The following is a 24937-nucleotide window of genomic DNA, read 5'->3' as shown; positions in this document are numbered from 1 at the left end:
AGTCATAACGTATCATAATCAGGTCATTTATTTAAAACTGGACTTTTATATTAAGCAATAAAGCTCAATGTTCTAATCTTGTACGGGCTGAAATACGAGGATCTCACAGTTACATTCTAACTTTATATCACTCAAATATAATTCAATAAAGCTACATCTTGATGAAATCGCTAGTAAAAGTGAACTCTAGTACTGGTGAATAAAACTCAAAATATCATAACCAAATATATTTAGATGCGAGGTCTGCAAGGTAACTTTACAATTTCTATTCGAATTTTAAACAATTAACGCTACAAATTTAAGCTCACTGGCCAGCAATTTCGGAACTAAAGTTTTTCAATAGAAAGGAGGATGGGTCAATTATACATAGTGCTGCAGACATTTTGGACTAGTCATTGAGTTTTCACTTCTGTCGGCACTCCCGGAGTGCAACCCGTTGTTTTTTTTTATTTAGTCAATCAAAGGCTTAAGACAAAGAAATAAGACTTCTTCAACCAGGAAGTGTAAAAAGCCAAGTTTAAGACAAACATTCTACTTCACTTCAAACAACGCTTTTCCGTTTGTAGTCAATGGCAGTTTCTAGTTTTCCAACTTCAGCACCCTCTTTGTCAACAAAGGCGAAGGGTTTAGTGTATAATTTAATTTTATTACTTAGTTCGAGTTTGTTATTAAGTTTGTGGTAATTATTAAACAATTCCGGACTCGTGGTCTCAATCTCGAGGGGTGTTGCGATACAAAGATGTTGAGTGATTATGGGTCCAAACTGCTGATTGGCGTGAATTTGCAGTTTATAATTAAAACACCGTACAGTGAATTGGGATCACATAGAATGCGGGGTAATTTTGAAGTTAATATCTACTAAACTAGAAGCACTTTCTATTAAAGCAACAGTAAGCAAATGCTATGATAAGCATTGCAGTAGCGTAAGTATTGCTGAAATGAAGTGCTTCGGGTTTAGTAGATATTAGCCCTTTTCAAAATTACCGCACGTTTAGTCACCCCAAAGCAACTTATATTTTCATTGCTAATATAATGTCAGTGCATGCAGTATTAAAACATATTGTGTGTAGGTATTTACTAGCTATTTGTTTAAATTGTTGTCGACTAGTGAAGGGTAGAAAATGTTTTATAGAACTAAGAAAAATTTAAATTTAATTTAATTGGTTTATTTTAAGAAAGGCAACGCATAAAATGAATGTATGTAGTATAAAAAAACCGCTTTTTTTCTAAGGTTGCAAGAAGAGAGAAATTCATGCTTGAAATGAAAGCAAAGCTCATTATCCAAATTATATACATTTGTAGATTTAGGCTGAAACGATCATCCGTTTCCTAAGGATACACTTAATTCGGCATTAAAAAGTCGTTAAACGCGCTCTTAAAAACCGTAACTCAATTCAACGCAACGAGGAAACATAAATCAATCTTACCACAAAAAAGTCCAATCGAGTACACCGCTAAAAAACACCTAGATTCCGAAGTGAATAAATCAAGTCGGTACTGCAGTACCGGATCAACCGGGTAATCCCTCGGCTGGTAACCGGTTGTAACTGGATTTCGCTGGATATACCCGGGCGGGCACCTGTGATAACGTTGCCGCCTCAATGGCCGCGTTTACTGCGCGATTTTGTACAAACTCGCAAATTTGTCGGTTTTAAACCCTGTAATTGTTTGTTTCTTGTTGGTTCTGTAGTGCATTGTGTTGGTTCGGTTTAATTGAGTTTTAAATGCGGGAATGGGATTTAGCTTACGAGCTGTAGCGTGTAGGAATGCTTGTACAAAAGATTTATCTACACTATTGGATACCTTTGCTTGCTTTTTTATTAGTTTTAATAACCTACATGTTATTAGTGTGTATTGCGAGTTCAAACATTCGCCACTAAATGCATGTGGCAAATGTATGAACTCACAATAAAACTCTCTTATCTACATACATCGTTATCGCGGGAGCAAATATAAATTTATTAAAGAAGTGGTAAAACAGACTGCCCGTTTAGTAAAAACAGACCTTTCTGCCTACACATTATAAGCCTCCAAGAAGTTCATCATACATAGCACGAAGTTTTTGTTGCATAATGTTCATAAATCTTGCTTTACACTCTGTTAGTAAATAATGACCCGGAATCGACATATCAAATAAATATTCATGATTTATTTTGTACAACATTATTTAATTTTTGTTGATCTTAAGTGATTTTCGTAATATACGACATAAATTTTCTCTATGTTTTCTACTCTTAATCTGCGGCGTCGTGCAGTAAATATCCATTTTAATTGGCTAAATGATCTTTCGACTGCTACTGTTGTAATGGGTGCGTTTTTAAAACGACGGAAGTAATCAAATGTAGAACGATATATCGTTGAATCTAGTACTATCTCCTTCTCCGATATCAGTTCACACATTTTTTTCATAACTTCATATCCGGCATTTTTCTGCAAAACCACTTTGAACTTTTTTAAAATCTGTTTTCCATCTTTATTCAAAATTAATTTGGATATATGTTTGTATGTATTTTGTACTATGGTCAAACTTTCACTAAGAGATAGATTTTGGCACTGCAGTTTATTTATAGCATCTGGTATTACTTGCAGATACTTTGCTATGAAATTTACATCTTTTCGAACTTTTGCACTGAGTAAAGATTTTTTTGCTTTGACGATGCACTGTGCGTCTGAATTACGAAATGTGTCTATAACGCTTTTTATTTCATCAAAATACTTGTTGTAGTAAGTGGTAGCCTCGATCCATGTTCCCCAGCGAATAATTGTTGGGTTTGGAGGCAAAGGAATTCCATTAAACATTTCTCTTAATGCTTTTACTCTTTTCGGAGATTTGCGAAATACTTTCTTTACATTTGAAATTAATAGGTTAACTTCTGGAAAAAGAACACGAACTTGATCGGCAACTCTGTTAAGAGCATGGGCTAAACATGTAACATGGACAATGTTCGGAAAAAGTGTTTTCAAATTTCTGCCAGCTTTCAACATATACCCCACACCATCAGTCAATAACAACAACACCTTGTCATGCTTATTGTGACCAGGGCCCCACAAATCATCCAGGGCATTTTTTACAGTATTAGTTATACTGATATTGTTCGTTTCATTTAAACATTTGCTTGACAGCACGTGTGGAGTTCCAACATCATCTTCAAGCATAGCACCTACTATAACGTTAGCGATTTGACGACCTATAGCATCTGTGGTTTCATCAACACTTACATATATATACGCATCTTTTAATTCGTCTCTAATTATATCCATCTCTTTGTCGTATAATTCATTCACGCAAATCTGCCTCAGCAAACATTCTGAAGGGACCTGAACAGTTTTTTCAAATTTTCCAGATACACAATCTTCAATGAAATTTTTAAATACAGGGTTCTCTATTTGAGACCACGGTATGTTACAGCTTACTAGAAATTTTGTCAGTTCCAACCTAAAATCTTTTTTGAGAGAAGTGTGTCTTTCAGAGTTAAAATGACGTTTCACGGAAGATTTAGTTTTACAAAAACTAATATTGCACTTCGAGCAAAATAGATTTGTATCGCGAGCCTCTAGCTCAGGATAATCCTGTATAAACAACCCCACAACTTCATCACATGTTATTTTCCTTCGAGGCATTTTAAAGGCAACTTCTATTTGATTATGTTGTTACAAATAAAGATCAGTCAAGATTGACAAATGTCTAAATTGACTGATAAGGTTGCGTACCTAATAGGTAATCTTTTTAAGTACCAATCAAGTCAAGTATGGAGGTAAGATAGCATTGATATTCAATAAAATAATTATACATTTTAAGGTCGTAGGTATAAACGTTTCTCTATACGAATGTCATTTCTGTTTTTGACTGTTTTTTATAATCTTTCAGTATTGTCAAATCGTATTTGCTCCCGCGATAACGATGTATGCTTATCTAGTAAAGATTAATCATCTACAAATAACTTTTTCGCACCCTCTTTTGAACTGAAATTCGCCACTCCTCCGCCTTTTACGTAAATCTAGTACAAAAATGTGGTCTTACAATAAAATATTATTTCATGATTTTTGTTCTTTAGCCTTGTTGAGAAAGTTTTCTATAGCCATTCAGCGCACGTACGAACGGATTCGTGCGGAGTTTCTCGGGAAACTGAAAAATTATGACATTTACTCGCGCTAGTGTGGGTTAGGTCTGGGTTTTATCCGGATATCCGGATTTGGTTTACAGGAATATGAAAACGTTATTTTCTTGAATTAAAGAGTTATTCAATGATTTCAATTTTAAGAAATACAGATCGAGATACTACCGTTATATTTATAATATTTACTGTCTTTTACCCGCGACTGCGTTCGCATACTCCTAGTACTCGTTAATTACATGTTTATAAAAACATTTCGTATTATAATAGAAAACGCCAATCGAAACTTAAATAATTTATCGAAGAAGTCAGAAGTCGTGACTTTAGCATTTGTCATCCCGATACTTATTTATAATCCCGATACTATGTTCGTTTGGTCAATGATTGTCATCTTGACTAGGCCCCGAGGTCGTCTACTGTCTCATGTTATTTTATCACTACCACATTTAAATTTATTAATATGTTCCACATCACCTTATCAGCATCTCAAAGGTCGTAAATTGTCCAAAGTCTGTCGTCCATTTTGTCCGGTTACCCGGCTTAACCGGACCATTAGGTATTCAAATCGCGTTCGGGTGTTGCATTCATTCTGCTGCTAATTGGCTCCTTAACAGGGTAATCTGTCAATTAGTGTCATTATCTTAAATACATTATGTATGAGTGTTGATACGATTTGAGACTCTCAATTTGATTTTATACGTATTATAATGTTGATATTAGAGATGCACCGGATATCCGGTTACTATCCGGTATCCGGCCTATCCGGCCATTATTTTACTATCCGGCCGGATACCGGATAGTGACCTACTATCCGGCCGGATACCGGATAGTAACATTGCTTGATTTCGGAGTAAACAAATTGGATTTAAGAAACAGACACGGTCATAATCGTACTTGTTTATTATTTTAAAACAATTTAATAATTCCACTGACTTACACGCGCACTCATTTCGAACCTAGAAATGAGTCCGCGCGAACGTTTACGAGGAAACAGGTCAAACCTGCAGAATGCGCACCTGAAAAACCGAAATGTAGGTATAGTTTCGCCGGCCGAATATCCGGCGGCCGGATACCGGATATTCGGCCAGTGTCCAGGCCGGATATCCGGTATCCGGTATCCAGCCAAACAACTATCCGTTGCATCTCTAGTTGATATCACCGTGAATACACTTTTTTAACCCTTAAATTGGCATTGTGCATCACAGTGTACGTTAGTTAGTAAAAATTCCTGTCGTAAACATATCTAATTCCCTAAGCTTTTATTAACAGAAACTACTTAATAATGATGTTATCAATAGTAATTAAATATGTGATATGGCATAAAATTAAAATTAACGTCGCTATCAAAAAATCTGTTCGAAGCGGCGACGCTCGCCAGTACCTCTAATAAGTTTTATTAAATTTTAACAACTTTTCTGTAGGCAAGTTATGATTATTATGTTTTGTGTTTCATAAGAAAATGGTAAAATATATGAATAATTGGTCATTTTGTGTGCATAAGGCATAATAATAAAGATAATCATTGGTAAATTGGAATGTACACCACGGTTACCGTTGACAAGTTTGTAAAGATGTAACTACGGTAACCACCGTGTACGTTGCCAACCTATCTGTACTTAACTTTTGTTTTGAATCTATCGATTTTACGTGTCCTTGTTTATTTAAAATATTTTTAAACAGAATGGTTTCCTTTCTTTGTCTGTAGTATTTAACACTATGTAGATCGCATAAGATTTTAGCTTTAATTCACGTAAAAAATGTAAGTTCTGATTATGAATCAGATTCCGATGAGGAACCAACGCGCATTCAAACAATACTATTCTGACGATAGCCCTGATCCACCTTCTTTAAATTCTTCTTTGGAGCGATTAAATTTGCTAGACAGCTTGTCGGACGAGGATGAGGTCGATAAATATAATCAAGCACGATTTAATTCCGAAAGCACGTTGATTCTCTTTCGAGCGTATTAGAGTTCTGTAATCTCCATCTACAGTTATTTATGATTTATTGATATTATTTGCCTACATTACACTTGAACACTCATCGCCATTAACTACATACTAGGGCAACAAGAGGTTCATATAAACACGTGAAATGTACCAGCCTGAAAAAAAAAACAGAATTAGATACAGCTTTAGGTTACTTTTAGAACTTCCGGTTTGAGCTATTCGAAGGACATTGTAAAGCGACGAAGATTGGTAACCGATGAAATGAAAGTTGAGAAACTGTGCCATAAGAAAAAAAATACAAAAGGCTCTGAAATAGCGTCCTAGAGTTACAGACTTTCTTTGGTTTAACAACATGGGGCATTTTCCTGAGAGTGGACCGTAAAATGTACACTACTACAGGGATAGACAAAATTTTATAGCGTCAAATGCAATATGCTCCTTTGTTTAATTGTCGGAGGAACAAAAAATCTAAATTGCTTTTAACAATTTCACACTAAATTATGTTTTTTCATAATAATTTACGTTAATTTTTATATAATATTTTACTGGCTTCTTGGCAGCGGTAACCAGCGTGTACATAGAACAATGTTACTTTTCTTGTTATAAAATTGGCAACGTGCATGGTGATGTACATAGATTTTCTGAAAAACCGATAATACTGGATTTTTTCAAACATTTTTCTGTAGACCCCCAGACGGTATTAAATAAAGGTATGCTACTATATTACTTGTTTTTACAAATTTTTACTCTTGCCAATTTAAGGGTTAATAGAGTATACAAGTCTCATCGTCTGGTAACACAATGAAATTACTAAATATCTTTTACTATACCGCTTTCGAAGTTACCTTACCCCAATGCACCTTATTTGCAAATAATGTCAAATGAAATTAAGGTTTTTAAGTTCGAATATGGCACCAGGTACGAGTAATATGAAGTAAATAAGTATAAAGATTCAAGAAAAAAAAATACATCATAATAAAATATAAATAAAAAATATATAAATTGATCCTGTTGGTCTTAAATAAATTTAATTTATTTTTTTATACTAGCCAATACTTAGCCTCGTTTTGGCAAATTTTTGTGTAAGGCGTAAGGTCATGTAGGGATTGTAGGGTAAGACGTGGGTAAGACAAACATACTTAGTTTAAGTATATTGCTCGGGGCAAGACAAACAGTATGAGGATTCCCTACAAGTGTTTGTCTTACCCCAGTGTTACACTTACTCCATGTAGTAGGTAAATGAAATTCAAAAATAAAAATACTTGTACATACTTAATTAAAGCACATTTGGTCGAAACTTCAAAAGGGTTTAATTACAACAAATTAACAAAGCTTGGAATCTGAATTTACATATCTTAGTATATTATTATGTTGTTGGTATTTTTAAATTATGACAAGTTACGTTTTATAACACATAATGATAGTGTTTAATTTTTCCAGTCATTTCGCATATGTTGTTATTAAACCAATTTAGTTTTAATATTTCATACTCAGCTCGTCTGTAAAAGCGCTTGGAAATTTTATTATTACATACCTCTCTTATGAGTATATTTTTTAACGAAGTTGCTGTTTATGTACAGTTATCCAATTTTAGCAAATTTAAAAATAATTATGAGTAGGTATATGGACTTAAAATGAAACTATTGGGTAACTCTTGTCTTTGTACCGTCGCCCACACTGTTAACTGACAACGTAAACCTTATTACAAAAGGCATAAGGTCCACAGATGCGGTTAATAGTGTTGATGTTTGTATGATAAGGATTCTGTCTGCCGAATTCTTAGTAATTATGTTGCATTATTTTTTCAAGAACGATTCTTTCTGCTCTATACAAGCACAACCGAGGTTTGAAACCACGATTTTGATCATACACACATTTAAGAGGTTATGAATTCGAATCCGGTCTAGTATCAATAATATTTCTGTCTCTACTATTTGTATAGTCAAAGAGTTTTGTACTTCGTCACAGTTCGTCATATTTCATAGTTCTTCAGTTTGTCATATTTTATATTGATTGTCACTGTGATAAAGTACGAAATGGATAGGAAATTAACTTCTTTGATTGTACTGGAGCATAATTTCAACGAGGCCTTATTTTCCCTCGTCTGAAAGTCAGGATCGGTGTTTCAGACTTTTCTAAACGACTCCAAACCCCAAAAAAGTCAACAACATAAACACGTCTTAAAAACTCGTTTCACGCTATTCCAGGCCGCAACACTTTAATATTTCCCGCATTAGCGTGTTTCCTGTGTGTGTGTGTGTGTGCCCGGACGGCTCGGCGGTATTTACTCCGACTCGAATAGTGTTCCTATGTTTAAATGAGATTTTTGTATTTGAGCGCGGTTTAGCTGTTCAGTTGTAACTCGCGCTTTACTGTAGAAGTTTTACAACTGTGTATTTTAATAATGCTGCTTAATAATACTAAGCGGAACTGAACTAAGGTCCTGGAGTATATTATTTTGTTATTTCACTTTACTTGAGTGAGGCCTGAATCCACAACCTTCAGCTTAGTCGAGGCAGTTCTCACAAAATACCTTTATGACCACTCCGGTTAATAATCGGAGAATAAATTTCATGTATAAAAATTAGTATGGTCTTAATCATCATTTATTTAAGAGTTAGACTCTTGTCGGTGGAGCGATTTCCATGTATGTCGGTCCTCTGCCTTCTCCTTGACTTTGACGACGTTGAGCTTTTCCTTTACCTGATCTATGTACATTCTCCTTGGTCTCCCCCTCTGTCCCGTTGCCCTTTCGTTGTTGCGTTGATGGTCTTACTATTCTTACGAATTTATCCTACATTCTTTAATCACTATGGTTCTAGAGTCAACTCATAAAATTTTCTCGTTGAATAAAATTAAAATGGCTGCGCAAACAAGAGCTTTTTTAACAGAGACTAGGATAATGGAGTCCGTTATGTGCTTTAACTTTTTGTTTAAATTAAATTTTTGTTTGACTTGGTCGGTTGCTTAGCTAGTTAGCTGCGTAAGTATTAAAAATGCAAATATTAATAAAATTCTAGAACTCAAGATAGGTAAATTTAAGTAAAACCACCTTTTGTTAATTCCATTAGTCTACCTTTTGTGCTTACGCGAAATCTACTCTGTTGCAAACATATAACGTCGAATGTTTACGTTTGCAAGCACTACAGTTGTCTGGTCTTGTCTTAATAATCGGTCTTACCCCACAATCTACCTTGAGTAGGTATAGCTTCCCTATAAAATAAACTACTAACAAATAAATAAATGGTAAATAATACACGCAGTGATATTTAACCTGTAAATGATTTCGAAACTATTAATTGTACTAGAGTACGAATAAACGATCGGATTTCACAAAAACCCAATCTCACTGATACGGGCAAAATCGTTTGTTTGCGGCATTAATTAAAATTCAGTACAAAATGAAATAACGATTACTGTGTGGAACGGAACGGTGGGCTTGGGACCGTGAACGTTTTTAAGGTTTTCGTGGGTCATTAATTTGATTTTCGGTTGTGAATTTTAAGTTACATTGTTGTGTATTGATTTTCAAAATTCCAAATACAAAACCTGCAATATTTTACTGTTTTGAATTAGTGTTTAAATCTGTCATGCCCTCAAGACAAGACAACCCTCACGACTTTATTACTTGACGTCGAGTAATATAAGATATGAGTGCAAAAATAGTGAAAGTTTAGATCAGTGTAATCTAAAATATTTACGAAAATATCCCAGAGAAAGTAGTATCCTATCTAGACTTTCAGACGACACTGCCTTGTTCATATACGTCATTTTGATTTTCACACGGCAGAAAGGGTTGACCTTGAAACTTGGAGGAAGGCGCTCTGAGCAAACTGCTAAAACAAAATGGCGGGTGGGCTCGATAAGAGCCTGAGCACACAGAGATAAAGGAGCTGCCCTAATTAATATTAGGGTTCGATTTATTTGTGGTGGCCTGCTTAAAAATCTAATATTAATTATATAATGTGTCAACGCGACAGATTTAAAGTTAATCAGTTCGTCTTCTGTGCGAAGTACGGCAGGTTGTAACCGTATCCCATAAGGGTTGACCTTGAAACATCAGAATGACGGTCAGAGGTCTGAGCAAACTGCTACAATGGCGGGTGGGCTAGATAAGAGCCTGAACACACAGAGATAAAGGAGCGGACCTAATTGCTATTAGGGTTCGATTTATTTGTGGTGTCTTTAAGTGTCAATAATATGCGTGTTTTGTTAAGCTTAATTAGATGGTTCTAACTTACGACCCTGAATTCATTAGGCTATTTAGATAATACTAATCTGTTTGTTTAGGATTTAGATACGGTATTTCGTAGATAATTATACGCTATCGTGGCCAAAAATGGTACCTATACCCATACTTATTATTATTATTATTTATTATTTGGAGCCTGTCGTGTCCCACTGCTGGGCAAAGGCCTCCCCCCAATTTCTCCACAAATCTCTGTCAAGTGCTATGTCTGTGGCCACTCCTTTAATAGCTCCTCTTCACGTTGGGCCATCGCCAACGCCAACGAGGGATTCAGCCATGCGGTAGAATGAGATAGCAATATCACTTGCTCCCTCTAACGCATAAATGCGTCCCTCGTTGGCGTTGGCGTTGGCCCAACGTGAAGAGGAGCCATAAGAAGGAGTCTAGTTCATCCCGCCATCGCCGGCAGGGTCTGCCAGGTCCCCGATTTGAGTTTTCGGGTTTTGATTTTGCCCCACAACTCATTCGGCATTCGGCAGACGTGACCAGCCCAGTCCCATTTTAGCTTGGCCGCCTTCCGAGCTACATCGACGATTTGGGTCTTGGAGCGCAGCGTGGTGTTCCGGACTCGATCCACCAATTTAACGCCTAATATGCTACGCCCCATGGCTCGTTGGCAAACCCCGAGTCTGGACTTCTGAGCTTTAGTCAAAGACCAAGTCTGCACCGTAGGTTAGAACTGGGAGTATGCACATTTCCATGAGCTTCCGTTTGAGTGACATCGGAAGATTTCCTTTCATTAGGTGTTTCATGGACCAATAGCTCCTCCAGGCGTTTTCAATTCGTCTTTCGACCTCTTATGGGTATACTAGATACGTTATAGTTTAGATATCAACTAGTTCTCTTTTGCAGCGCAATTCGGGCAGCCAATGTCACTTTCACGTTAGATAGAGTAAGATATCTATTAGATATGAATTGGATCTCTAAGTCATATTCTGTGGAAATCGTTCAACAGTATCTCCAGAATCGCACAAATGTCAAATTTGAGAGGTTAGATTTAAAACATATCGTTATCGTATCTTGTTGATGTCTAAAAGATATCTAATAGATGTCTATTTCAAAATCCGAATCGGGCCCGTAATCTATATCTCCATACCAGTCTCATAAAGACACTTGGCTTAGGGGCTTGTGTATCACCATACAAGGTATTTAAACGCCGTACCACGGATTACTAGAACCACGTGTTATACTGTCAAGTAACTACGTATCTCCATATAACTCTCAGCCGTATACGGCTTATACGGCCGTTGTTCCAAACAAGTTCGCAAATACACCTGAAGCTTTCAGGTTGGCTCCATTACAGCAACTGTAGAGGGTCTCGCTTAAGCCACGGACTTAAGGCAGGTATCAATTTAACGATACGACCCGCCAGGTTAACGCACACCTGGGCCTGCCATAGACCGGGGAAGGTATAGACGTGACAGTGTAGATGGCGAAATAAATAAGATTTTTGTAAAAAAAAAAACTTTTGACACAAGCGTTTATCGCTGACTGTACTTTTCTTTCAACAGTCTACTTATCGAGACTATTAACAAACCCAAACAAAATTAAATTGCGTTGTTTTATCACAGAGTTCCTGTGTCCATCATTAGATCCACTCGATGGTACCATAATATTGCATTGTCACACAAGTTGCATTTTGTATTGTGAAGTTTCAGCTCAATCGAATAATTGGGAAGTGGGTCTAATTTGAGACAAGGTTTGACTCGAACTTACATACAAACATTGCAAGTTAAATAAAAACTTGTAAAATAGGTATAAAAGCAAACTTGCTAGGTCTCTACAATATAATGTTCTTTGCAAGATGGCAGTATAAAAGTAAGTGAATCTCGGCTATAAATCTCCTGGGACGGATGCCGCTAATTATGAAGTATCGTCTCCGAGCTTCCGTTTATAATATTGCTGTTAAGCCATTTTAGATACTCGTTGTTAGTTTAGTCTTAGACTGGTAATTAATATTTTTAGCTGAGGCTTTCTATAAGATGGAGAATATAAGACGATCCTTGCAAGCTTGACACAATAATGCTCCCATACTAATTCCCATTGCGTCCATGTTTATAAAATAAGGTGATCCTTCCTACTCGCCGCGAAATTATTTCTGTTAATATGATCTCGAAGTTTTTGTTCAGTCATAAAACTGTTTTTGTCACTCAGATATTGACAAACAACTTACATAAACTATGAAATTCAAATTTCTTCAAATATCGCTGAGTCCCTCTAACTCTTCCAAGAAAGGAATGAAATTCAATCCCTAAGGAGGTGAAAGTGAGGTTAAAAGTTTTTAACGACTTCAACGCGTTCTAAGTTGCGGGTAGGGTTGTAAAGTTGTAATATAAAAATACTAGTGACCCGCTTTGCAAGGGTTAACAAATTATACACCTGAACGTTCCTCAAAAATCACTCTATTGATAGGTGAAAACAGCATGAAAATTGGTTTAGTAGTTTGAGAGTTTATCGTGAAAATACAAACAGACAGACGCGGCGGGAGACTTTGTTTTATGAGGTATAGTGATCTAATATCCTGACAAAACTCCGGACGTCACCTTAAAAATCCTGACATTCCTATATACGAACTTAAGAAGACGTTTAGTCGACGGCTATTGCTCCACACCTCCCGGCGTCTCTTTACCTCTATATCTAGAAGTTCTTAAAATCTTTTGAATTAATTAAAATTAAGCATTTGTTTTTATGAGAAAATCTTCTGTGTCCGTTTTCGATGCTCAAATCAATCCGAGCAGGTGTCCGTTCATGCTTTTTCTGTCCAGAAACAAGCGCAATGAGATTATTGTATCAAACTTGTTAGTTGAGATTTCTAAAAAACTCGCCCGCAATCCTCACAAGGATGAAAACCTGACGTAGGTATGACAACCCTTATCAATACTCGTAGTCCATTCAATATTATATCTACATATGTATTGCATAACTGTTTTCCATCGTTTTTTCTCGGAAATGTTCGTTTTTGTCATGCTACTTCAGTCAACCTCAGTACTTTTTGTACCGAGACTGACTGAAATAGCAAGACACATTCGTACGTTACGTACGTTATATATATATTATATATCATTATTGTATACATATACGTATATATCGTTGTTGTACATATATATATTTATTTTATCTTCGTATTACATTTATATTTGTACCTATTAATTTTAAGCATCAAGTTTTAGTGTTTTTACATACCCCGAACCAACTATGCTTCTCTGTTTGGCCTAAAGGTTGACTGGTAGAGAATGCCGTGTAGCATTAAGTCCGCCTTTTGTCACTGTATATTTTTTACTGTGCAATAAAGTTTAAAATAAAAAAATAAATAAATACGTTTTCGTGAAAATACGATGGAAAATAATTATGCACTACATCTGTACATCCCTGTTTAAATACAACTGAATCCTCACATTTAAATTCCATCCAATTCTATAAAAAAAACACTCGATAAAAATCGAAACAAATACCTCCATATGTTATTTCGACAGCCGATCCGTTTGATAGATCCCATGGACTCCGGCTTGGAAATATATTCCCATATCCGTCTTCGTTATAAAGGGGGTAACATATGAACCTATTTGGTGGAAGGGTTGGGTTTTTCGGTGAAACGCTTGATACATTTCGCGCGTTAGTTGGGGTTATGATGGCTGTTTATCCTAAGTTCTTATTTAGGGTTCCGTACCCAAAGGGTAAAACGGGACCCTATTACTAAGACTCTGCTGTCCGTCCGTCCGTCCGTCTGTCACCAGGCTGTATCTCACGAACCGTAATAGCTAGACAGTTCAAATTTTCACAGATGATGTATTTCTGTTGCCGCTATAATAACAAATACTAAAAACAGAATAAAATAAAGATTTAAGTGGGGCTCCCATACAACAAACGTGATTTTTGACCGAAGTTAAGCAACGTCAGGCGGGGTCAGTACTTAGGAAAGTACAAAGGAATGTATCATTTCAATCGTAGACAGAGAGAATCATACTATATTTGTCTTGCACTAGCACCCAAAAGAGTAGGATGAGTATAGTTTTCCTGGTTCGTACTGACTGTAAAATTTATTTGACCAACTCTAGCTATGTTTCAACAGGCAACATTGATGTAATTGACAGTTTATAGACCAATGATACAGACCTAAATACCTTAAGCCTGACCAGGAACATATGATCACGCGCCATGTTGCGGAATTTCACTGGAGCTATTTTTTATATGGTACTGAACTGTCACCCTATAGTGAGAAAATAACAGCGCCCTCTTGACAATGATCATAATATTACTGTTACTGGTCAGGCTTTACTTGTAATTGTAACATGTGTGCCAAAAAAACTGCAAATCCTTATCGGACGTGCCAAAACTATATTTTCGATGTCATCTAGAAGTTTTGGTTACGGCAGGCCTCGGCATAAAAGGTTACGGCAGGCTTCGGCAGGTTTTGGCAGAATATAGTTCAAAACCGAATCTTCCGAACCGACACTAGTCTAGTCATATCACCGTCAGAAAATAGGTGTGTAGGTATTTAAAGTTGGTCAGCTTATTCGATGTTCGATCCCACACATGGCCTGTATACAAATTTGCACCAATTGAATACAACCTTTCCCCTTTGTACGTTGTTAATCTTAGCACAGATTAAATAAACGACGCAGAGACACACGGACAAATTGCGCAAGAACACAATCACAATGGGGCTGTCACGCGGCATTCGGCATTCCCCAAATATTTGCTGTTTTAAACCTTCCCTTTGTCCCGGCCCGTGATTTATATTACTTGTTATGTCACTATATGCTATACTGCTGTCGAGGAAAACGCTGCGTTTTTATTTGGCGTTTCGCTTGCTTCAAAAACAGGCAGTCACTTGTACCGTAAAACAACCCACTTATAGTCCAGTCCAGATCCACAAGTTCAACACGTAATTAATTATATATAGCATATTTATGTTATGTTGCTTGACTTGCTTGGAACATGGTATAGTGTAATCAGCAATAAAAGTACCTTTTTAAAGAAATAGATTCCATCTGAATCGAAGTTTGCATCGATTTGAACAGAACCAAGTGAAGGGGTGTCAGTGTCATATAAATGGTATATTTTCATGGAAATTTCAGATAAATGATGAATTGCCGCGCTTTCTCATTAAAAATGCCATGCAAAGTTAGCGTGATCCGATAAGCTTCATATGTTATAACCAAACGTGAAAATAACTATCGTGTCATAAACGCTCGTTTTCCCCTCACAGTCTTTCGCGGCTGTCCGCCAAAACGAATAGCGCACTTATGGCGCAAACGAAATGCCGACAACTATTATTGTGGACTGAGTTATTCCGGCTTTTACAAGTTTCGGGAGCAGATGAATTGAAATTTCTCATGAATGGAAACGTCATGATCGTGACATGTCTCTCCGAGATTACGGTTGAAAGGTTTTATGTACTTACTTAATATTTTATTATACTCTGCGGGCTATGTTTGTAAGCAGATTTTGACTTTGGTTACCGTCGGTTTTCAAGTCATTGTTTCTTTGAAACATAAAATGATATAGTCGTTACCTCAAATCCTCAAACAAAATTGTTCCATTTAGATTCTTAATTTTCTTCATTGTCTTTGCTTTCGTTTTATGCGGCAAAAACGGCGTTATCTTTTTTTTACGTTAATTTTTGATTTTGATTTTTTCCCAGCTTTTGGGGACTGTAGGCGTGAGTATGGTTTCTACTCAATACCTCTACACATTCCCGAGATTCTTGACTCTTGACAGACAGACGGACGGACGGTTGGACAAACGGACGGACAACAACGTGATGCTATAAATGTTCCGTTTTTTCCTTTTGAGGTGCGGTACCCTAAAAATATAAACGATATGTTCTACCAGTTGACATTATACATTCTCTTTTGTCCCCAGGACCTCCAATCGGAGATCGAGACCCACCGCGATGTGTACGCGTCGCTCACCGGCACCGGCCGGCGGCTGCTCGGCTCGCTATCCTCGCAGGAGGATGCCGTCATGCTGCAGCGCCGGCTGGATGAGATGAACCAGCGGTGGCACCATCTCAAGGCCAAGAGTATGGCTATCAGGTTAGTACCATCAGTTTGGCATTGACATAAACGCTGTCGTGAACGTAATTTACTTTGTATGCATCTCGCTCGTACTTTTTACCACTGAAACAAAAAAAAGAACCGAAAATTTTTCAAGTCAAACAGAGAGCGCAATAGCGCCAGTGGGTAGAGGGCCCAGATTGCACGGTCTTATAGGGACGACTGGGGGGAGGGCTAAAACGTCTTCTGACCTTCCCATCCTCTGGTGCGGTTGCTTGATCCCATGACTCCCCCAAATGGCAGATTGCGGGAAACGTCAGTGAGGGTTTTGTGTTGGTTATGCTCCTCCCCTTCTCGTTCAAAGAAGGTGAGAACCAGAAGAGAAGAAGGTGAGAGCAAATATTTTTTAATGCATTTTTTCTTAAAGGACGTTGGAATTGATTAACTAATAAAGACTAAAACCTTTACACAATTATTTTATACAAAACATAAAGCAACGTACTATTTTTAAACATATTTCAGCAATCTTACAAACAGTCAGATTTAGAATCAATATAAATCACAGTTACCACTTAGCGGACAGTCCCGTCCGGTTAACCGGTTACAGCCGGATAAGTGGATTACGGTTAGCCGCCGGCTACGAATAATTGCCGTAATGGCGGCAACGGACTGATAAGTCGAGCGTTTGGGGTGTGGAGATCTGGTGTAAACAGATATCATGGTGTTAGTTTTTTTTATAGGAGGCAAACGATTAGACGAACGAAGACGAAGTTGCCGGCTTTTTAGATGGGAATACGCTTTTTAGGGTTCCGTACCCAAAGGGTAAAACGGGACCCTATTACTAAGACTTCGCTGTCCCTCCGTCCGTCCGTCCGTCTGTCACCAGGCTGTATCTCACGAACCGTGATAGCTAGACAGCTGAAATTTTCACAGATGATGTATTTCTGTTGCCGCTATAACAACAAATACTAAAAACAGAATAAAATAAAGATTTAAATGGGGCTCCCATACAACAAACGTGATTTTTGACCAAAGTTAAGCAATGTCGGGAGTGGTCAGTACTTGGATGGGTGACCGTTTTTTTTCCTTTTTTATTTTTTTTTTGCATTATGGTACGGAACCCTTCGTGCGCGAGTCCGACTCGCACTTGCCCGGTTTTTCTTGACGGTTTGAAGGTCGCATCGGTCCGGCAACACTGCAGGCGACAGTTATTCCACAGTTTAGCTTATTATTTTTTTGATTAACAGTAGGTACCTATTTGTTTTAAAAGAAAGCAAATTTAGAGGTATGTGTGTAAAGTGCCCATTCCGCATTGGACAAGCCCCGGGAACTATACAAATAATGACAGAATATAGGTATAAAAGTGGGTCATACAAAAGACGTGTTGATAATAGTATTTGCGATTGCCGGCATATTTGTATACAAATTAATAAATCATAGGGTGACCACACCGCAGACAGTCCTGGATATCAACTATAAAGTTGCGTTTTGACTTGACAGGCCTAAGATTTGTAGTGCGTAGTGTAGTGAAACTTCGCATGGTTGGCGCAAAATCCCATAGAAAATTCCCCTGCTTAGTCCAATCGGAACCAATATGGTATCTTTTCCACAACACAATCCTTCTTGAGCTTACTCTGTTAATGACTTAATTTTTACTCACAGGTCACAATTTCTACTCACAGGTATCACAAATTTCCTCAAACTCCGAATACGATAAACCTCACAGAGCCTTTACAATTATCAATAAACACAAGGCAAGCTACTTCGGTAATGATAAAGTGGCAATTAGGAAGGAATTCTCTGCATAAACTGCAGATTAGGATCCTCGCCGCAAACCTTATTAGCTTGGACAACCGCGCGCTTTACAATTGGCGTAGTATTTTGAGACGAAATACGGTGCATTTAAATAGTTAGGCGGTATTGTTTTGTAAGCGCGCTTTTAGTTAATCCATATATTCAATTCATCATTCTCTTGCTCTTGTGCCATTTACTTGGGGTCGGCGCAGCATGTCCTTCTCCTCCATACCTTTCTGTCGCGCGCCATCTCATCATTCACTTGTTGTTGTTGTTCGTTTCATATCATCACTCACACAGTCCATCCACCTTTTCCTCGGTTTTCCTTACCTCGTACGGAGGTACCACACTAATTCATTATACCTTTCTCGTCACATGGCTATCATCCCTCCGCATCACATGCCCGTACCACGCTAAGCGATTTACCCTTACTTTTTCTGTTATGGGTGCAACGTTCAAGCTTCTTCTTATATTACTCATTCCTGATTTCAAAAGAATTTCAATATGTATTTCTTACAAATTTTGAAGTTAAAAATAAATGCTTTATTTCTATGTTACACAATATAAAGATAATCGTCACATACTAGATTTTCCGAAACCTAACGTTCAAGAGCAAATTTCCCACGAAAATTTAATTTTCTCGCTCAATACGCTGAAAAGATATGCTCCTTTAGTACCTAGGCGTCTGTACGGCCATTATATTTTATTTACGACTAGAAACACTTCCTGTGACGCAATTACACGAAAAATTTACTGGCAACCTTTACATGGCTGCCTTTGGACGCGTTCAAAATACGGGGCACTCAATATTGGGAATTCTGTTGAAGATCGAACGCAGCCAAGAATGCTTTTACAATTTTATATTTCCTTGGCTCTATTTTAAATTATGTTATTGCAACAGTACGGACTTAATTTAAAAACTAAAATATGTTATTTAAGTATATACTAAAGAAAAAGTGACAAAGTACTCCAGTGGCGGAGGCCGGATTCGAACCGGCGTCAACAGCTTACAGATGTAGTGCATAATTGTTTTCCATCGTATTCGTCATGCTACTTCAGTCAACCTCAGTACATTTTATACAGTACATACAGTACATACTCTGCAGACTTTTCTTGGTCTAACTTTAGTATAATTGTAATTAAATGTTGTGTTTCCCAGTCTATATATATTTTAATAATAATTATGCTTTAACAGTTTTACTTTCACCTTTGAAAATTAAATAAAACCTTTCGCAATTACCTCGCCGTCTCCATTAACTCTAAAGCAAACCATCTCCCTGCGAGATCTGCAGAAATTGTCATAACCGTATTAGAGCGTAATTTTAGAAATTATTCCCAATTGACCGGGAACTTCAAAGCATTTGCTCGTAATTGGTAGCCGAGGGCTAGGGCAAATTGTCTCGTCTGATACGGAAGGGGGGTAGGGTTGAATTTAGCGTGTAACTAGAATTATTATGAATTTTGAGAGGTAATGTTATTTCGTGTTAGAAATAAGGGGATTGGTGTATTAGTAGGCAATTTCTTTCGGTATCCTACGAATATAGGTATAAAAGGTTGCATCATTATTATTTGCAGATGAACACGCTAGTATTCTTTAACGGCAGTATTTTTTACCTCGTGAAAAATCTTTGTTGATTGTATCTTGTTTCTAGTAAAGTGAGTTTATTGTATCAACAATTAATATAAACAACAATAAATAAAGCCTTAAAGTAAAAATTATAAACTAAAACAAAAAACTACATAAAATTATAAAAGATATAAATAAAAACGTGGCTCTAGCTCGGTGCCTTGTGGCAAGTAAAGTATATTACTTAAAAAAATATGTTCTTTTTTATATCATCGTATGCAAACTATTAAAAATAACACATGAAGTTACGTGTAACTGTTATTCTCTAGTTAACATATAACAAAACATTTTACTCCAAACAAAATATCATATTACTTACAGTTTCCCTCGAATAGCTTAAATAAATACAAAGTGTAAAGCGCGTACATTCTAGCGTCGGAGATTCCTCGGCAGCCTCCCTTTTGTGAGGTATAATGGATGCTGTCTTAAATACTATGGTAATAGCTGAGGAATAAAGCTTCTGTAGGTGAGAGAGGGTCAGAATATACTTACCTACTGGGAAAATTAATTCAAAATCCCTGACGAAGAATACGCAGACGAAGTCACAAATTATGTTTTTTTTTTATGTTACCTTATCTTCTATATACTTAAATTCCTTATAGTAAAATTAAGAAGAATAGGCAGCAAATCTAAATCTAAAAATCTAATAGAAAAACCCGCCAAGTGCGAGTCGGACTCGCGCACGAAGGGTACAGTACCATTTATAATCTATATTCATAAAAAAATAAATTTTGTTGTCTGGGAGCCCCACGTAATATTTATTTTGTTCTGTTTTTAGTAGGTATTCGTTGTTATAGCGGTAACAGAAATACATCATCTGTGATGGCTCCTCTACACGTTGGCCAAATGCTCCGCCAACGCTTGGCCCATGAGTTGGCCGTGCCTTGGTCGGAACGCTACTACACGTATTCGTCATTTTTAATTTTAAAAAACACAAAAAGCTTGAACGTCCACCCTCGACCGCGTCCGAGCACGCACTGCCGATTGGGCCACGTGTAGATGCGTACCGCAATCGCTTGGCCAATCCCTTTGATGTGCGGCCGAAAAACCGACACCGCGGCCAACTCATCGCCAACCCGCGCGCCAAAAGCCAACCGACACCAATACCCCCTCTACATGTTGTCCCAACATATTGGACCAATAGGTTGGGCCAACGTGTAGAGGAGCCATGAAAATTTCAACTGTCTATCACGGTTCATGACATACAGCCATGGGTGACAGCCGGGCAGACAGACAGACGTTTTTACCGTTTGGGTACGAAACCCTAAAAAGGTACTTCAAATACTTCGATATTAATCTGTCCTCCACATGACTTTAATCGGCTCGTATGTCCATTAGCATACGTGATTCGATCAAGCGATAACGCCACGTTAACGCAATACCAAGCTGCATGTCGATAGTGTTGGGCTGTGGTCGCCGAAACTTGATTTTTTACATAAACTTTAACCAACCATTTAAAGCGTTAAAAATAGCCTAAATGTGACGTTTTCAGCCTAAAGGTACCACTTTGTCGGTTGCCGGTAAGGTTGATTTCAAATCGAAGCTATATTGAAATAGCCCTTTATTGATAACCGACAATACCCTTTTGGTTGAGAATGTCACAATAGTAGTGAGTTCAAGTCTCCACAGCGCTCGACTAATCGTCCATATCATTCTGGTTAAGAAAAAAAATAAAAAATGAGGGCCAAAAGTTACGTTAAAATTGTAATTTACCTTGCCAGTTTAAGGGCTAGTGATAGAAAAACCCCGTTATCAATGTTGCAAATTGCTATTCATTGAAAATAAGGAATAAGGGTTGGCTAAACTACATAAATTAATGGAATTATAAACTGAAATAGATAAAGTATTAAAGAACGAGTGACAAAATACATGCCTGTATTCGGATTTCGAGATAATCACAAGATCTAGAGACGATCTAGAGATCAACTAGATCTACATTAGATATCGACTAGATATGACTTGGATATCTAAGTCATAACTTATCGAAATCGTTCAAGAGAACCTCCAGAATCGCGGAAACGTCAAATTGGACATATCTATCTTACAAATATCTTTAAATTATCCATATCGTAACTTCTTGAAGTCTAGTAGAAATCTAATTCATTTTCCGAATCGAGCCGACATACATAGTGAGTGTAAAGTAGTGTGATTACTTAAAAAAAAAAACAAATAAAAGAAATTACATACACTAATTCGATTTCTTCCCTAGTTCAAATTAATGGAATTCATTTATAAAGTCTCCATGCAATTATTTCTCACTTTTTCTGTAATACAACTAGTATAAGACATTTATTTCTGTGCACTCGAATTCGGCTAAAGGATCGCCGAAACTAGACCATCCCTATTCCTTAGCCTGCCCAGTATGTACTGTATGTAGCCACGCTTGATGTCTTGATACTCTTGATTGGTACACTGATTGTCTGGATGCTGTTTAATTATATCTATGCCACTGACTTAGCGTACATGTAGGTATAATTGAAAATTAGATTTAACTAGGGGTTACACTACTAGTTACAGTTATATTATTTATTATTTTATATTGCACAAATAAAGTACAAATCGCGGACTTAATGCCTAAAGGCATTCTCCACCAGTGAACCATCAGGCTAAACAGAAACAGTAGGAGGTGCAGGCATTAAACAAAAAAAAGCAGAATAGGTATTTCAAAACAAAAAATATAACGATAATATTAAATACTCGTATAATATTAGAAAGCTTGGCTGTAAGTATATGCCGTTTCTAGTGTTACGAGTATTTCATATTGTGGAATTTGCTGACTGTAGGTACATCTCAATTCAATACTTCACAAATAGAGTTACGCGGTATCACTTGAATATATTGCTGCTTTTATCAATTTTATAGCTCAGAATAAAATAGCTTTATATCCAATTTATATCCTTAATATACAATACAGCGAACACATATCAAACTTCCAACATAAAAGTCATTAAACAGCTGTACCTAAAATCATAATTTCTCTTTTATGACTTTTAAATCTGCGATATGTCAATGCCTGACTTATCATTTTATGATGTCGTAGGTACGAAAATTAATCTTAGGAATAAAATTATTGTTGTATTGGGATGCTGAGGTTTTCTCGTGAAAGTACAATTGGAATTTTAGAAAAAGGGTGTAAGGTTTTAAGAGTTCTTTCTTTCTTTATTGGAGAAGTGGCAGCCTCATGGGCCTTTGCCAAAATACAGTAAATGTAGATTACAAGATTTCATAATACAAAGTATTAATGCATGATGTACGGTGATAGGCCTGCACGATGCACTGGAGGATATAGCTGGAGCAGCAGTTTCGAAAGTCCGTTTTAAGAGTTGCATTCATATGTTTGTTTTTGACTTTGAAATAAAAACCAAAAAATTGACACTTGCCTGACAAATTACTGAAATATTTTGCGTTGGCGCGGCATTACATTATTTGACAGAGTCAACATACACGCAGTACGGTCGAGTCACTCGCAAAACAATAGGGTATTTGACTGTACTTCAAATAAATTATTTTATACTATGCAAGAAATTAAGCACCAGAGGATTAATAGAGAAACGTAGACAGCAGTTATTTTTAGACACAATTTCTGTTTTAAAACTCGACGAAGAGTAGGTAATTTGATCGTGGCGTCATATGCTAGTGTTTCATCTAAATTCCATAGTAGCAAATCGTTTTGACAGTTCGATAAAAGAAACTGATTTGATTCGTAGTCCCTATTCCCGTGAGGTTATTTTTGAGGTCTAGTCAGACTCCTATCGTTATTATAATTCGTTGTTCAGAGCAAACATGTACATACATGTACTATATTATAAATTATGTGATAAAGTACTTATATTTAATCAACAAACCGTATAACTCTATGACAGATGTTGCCGATTGATGGCTCAATAAATAATCGGCAAAATTTAATTTTCGTCCAACCGTCGTTCTTGATGTTGCGACCGTTTTTGATGCTGTGGTCCAAACAGGAAGAGAAATGCGGAAATTAACGATTGACAATGCCTGTAGTTTAAAGAAAATACTAATAGTTTTACTTTTAGCTGTGCCTGAGATCGCCATACCAAACTTTATCTAAATTGGTTCAGCGGTTTTATAGGCGTGAAGAGTTAATAGACAGACAGACAGAGTTACCATCACATTTACAATATAGGTGGGGATTTTACCGTAGACTTTTAAAAGACTGTGAAACTCATAGATAACACTAGCTCATCACTGGAAGAATTTTCGTAAAATTAAACACAATTGACACTCTTATTATATCGCCTGATCGCGAGGTCTCTTTTTAGTAAGGTCAATATAGGTACGAGTAAGTGTGACTGCGGGATAAGTGTGCTTGTTTAAAGATTGATTTGAGTTTATTGCGAGTTCGCAATGTACACAATCAATGTGTACCTAAACGTGCCCCAATGCGAAGGCCAGCCACACTACCCGTAGTTTTACCGTTTGAAAACAAAAATCGCTTCAGCTGATGCATTACACCAACCGGAAAAGTGAATTAATCACTCCAACTTAACGATATATCATAAATCATTTGCCCTAATCTACTGCAAATTGTACCTTATCACGAGTACATAGAGCCCTGTTTGCACAGGCTACCGATCTATCGAGTCACCCTTATTTTTCGAGCAATTAATCGTTCAATTTTTGTTTTGTTGGTAGTAAACAACTTTGTTATTGGTTATTGAAAAACGATTGAAAGAAATGGAATAGTATAAGGGTAATTTTTATGTTAGGTTCTAAAATATAAAAATTGTAGTTAAATTTATCTGATCGACAAAAAAAGGAAACTTAAAACAATATCTAAGTTCGCAAAAAACATGCAGGCCAATTCGAACGTGCCCCTGACATCAAACTGATATTTGAATAATAGTGGAATCATATCAGTTAGCTTTCATTCGCGTATTCATTGTGACTTGTCCTCACAAATGTATTACGGGCCTATTTACTAGACACTGATATAATAGTACATTTCGATGCTAGTGCGGAAGGTATGTCATTACTTCACGAGTACCGAGATATCTTGCCACGAGCCGCAGGCGAGTGGCAAGACTCGGGACGAGTGAAGAATGACATTTCCGCACGTGTATCGAACGACGTTTTTTAATACAGTTGCGAAAAAATAAGAAAAACATTGTTAATGGTACACTAAACAAAAGTGGTAACAGTGACAGCTCGGTTAGACGTCGTCTTTAAGTATATTATATCTA

The 24937-nt window shown here is 36.9% G+C and overlaps 1 protein-coding gene across 1 annotated transcript in view; it reads left to right on the top strand.

Moving 5' to 3' along the window:
- LOC134669766 (dystrophin-like) overlaps nucleotides 1-24937 on the top strand; it is a 428308-nt gene that overhangs the window by 290944 nt on the left and 112427 nt on the right. The window contains exon 2 of the mRNA XM_063527396.1: nucleotides 16179-16351. Coding sequence (XP_063383466.1) covers nucleotides 16179-16351 — 173 coding nt within the window. The remainder of the gene's footprint in view (nucleotides 1-16178; nucleotides 16352-24937) is intronic.

This window comes from Cydia fagiglandana, chromosome 1 (genome assembly GCF_963556715.1).
Source record: "Cydia fagiglandana chromosome 1, ilCydFagi1.1, whole genome shotgun sequence".
Classification (NCBI taxonomy): Eukaryota; Metazoa; Arthropoda; class Insecta; order Lepidoptera; family Tortricidae; genus Cydia; species Cydia fagiglandana.
This window is presented reverse-complemented; position numbering and strand designations above follow the sequence as displayed.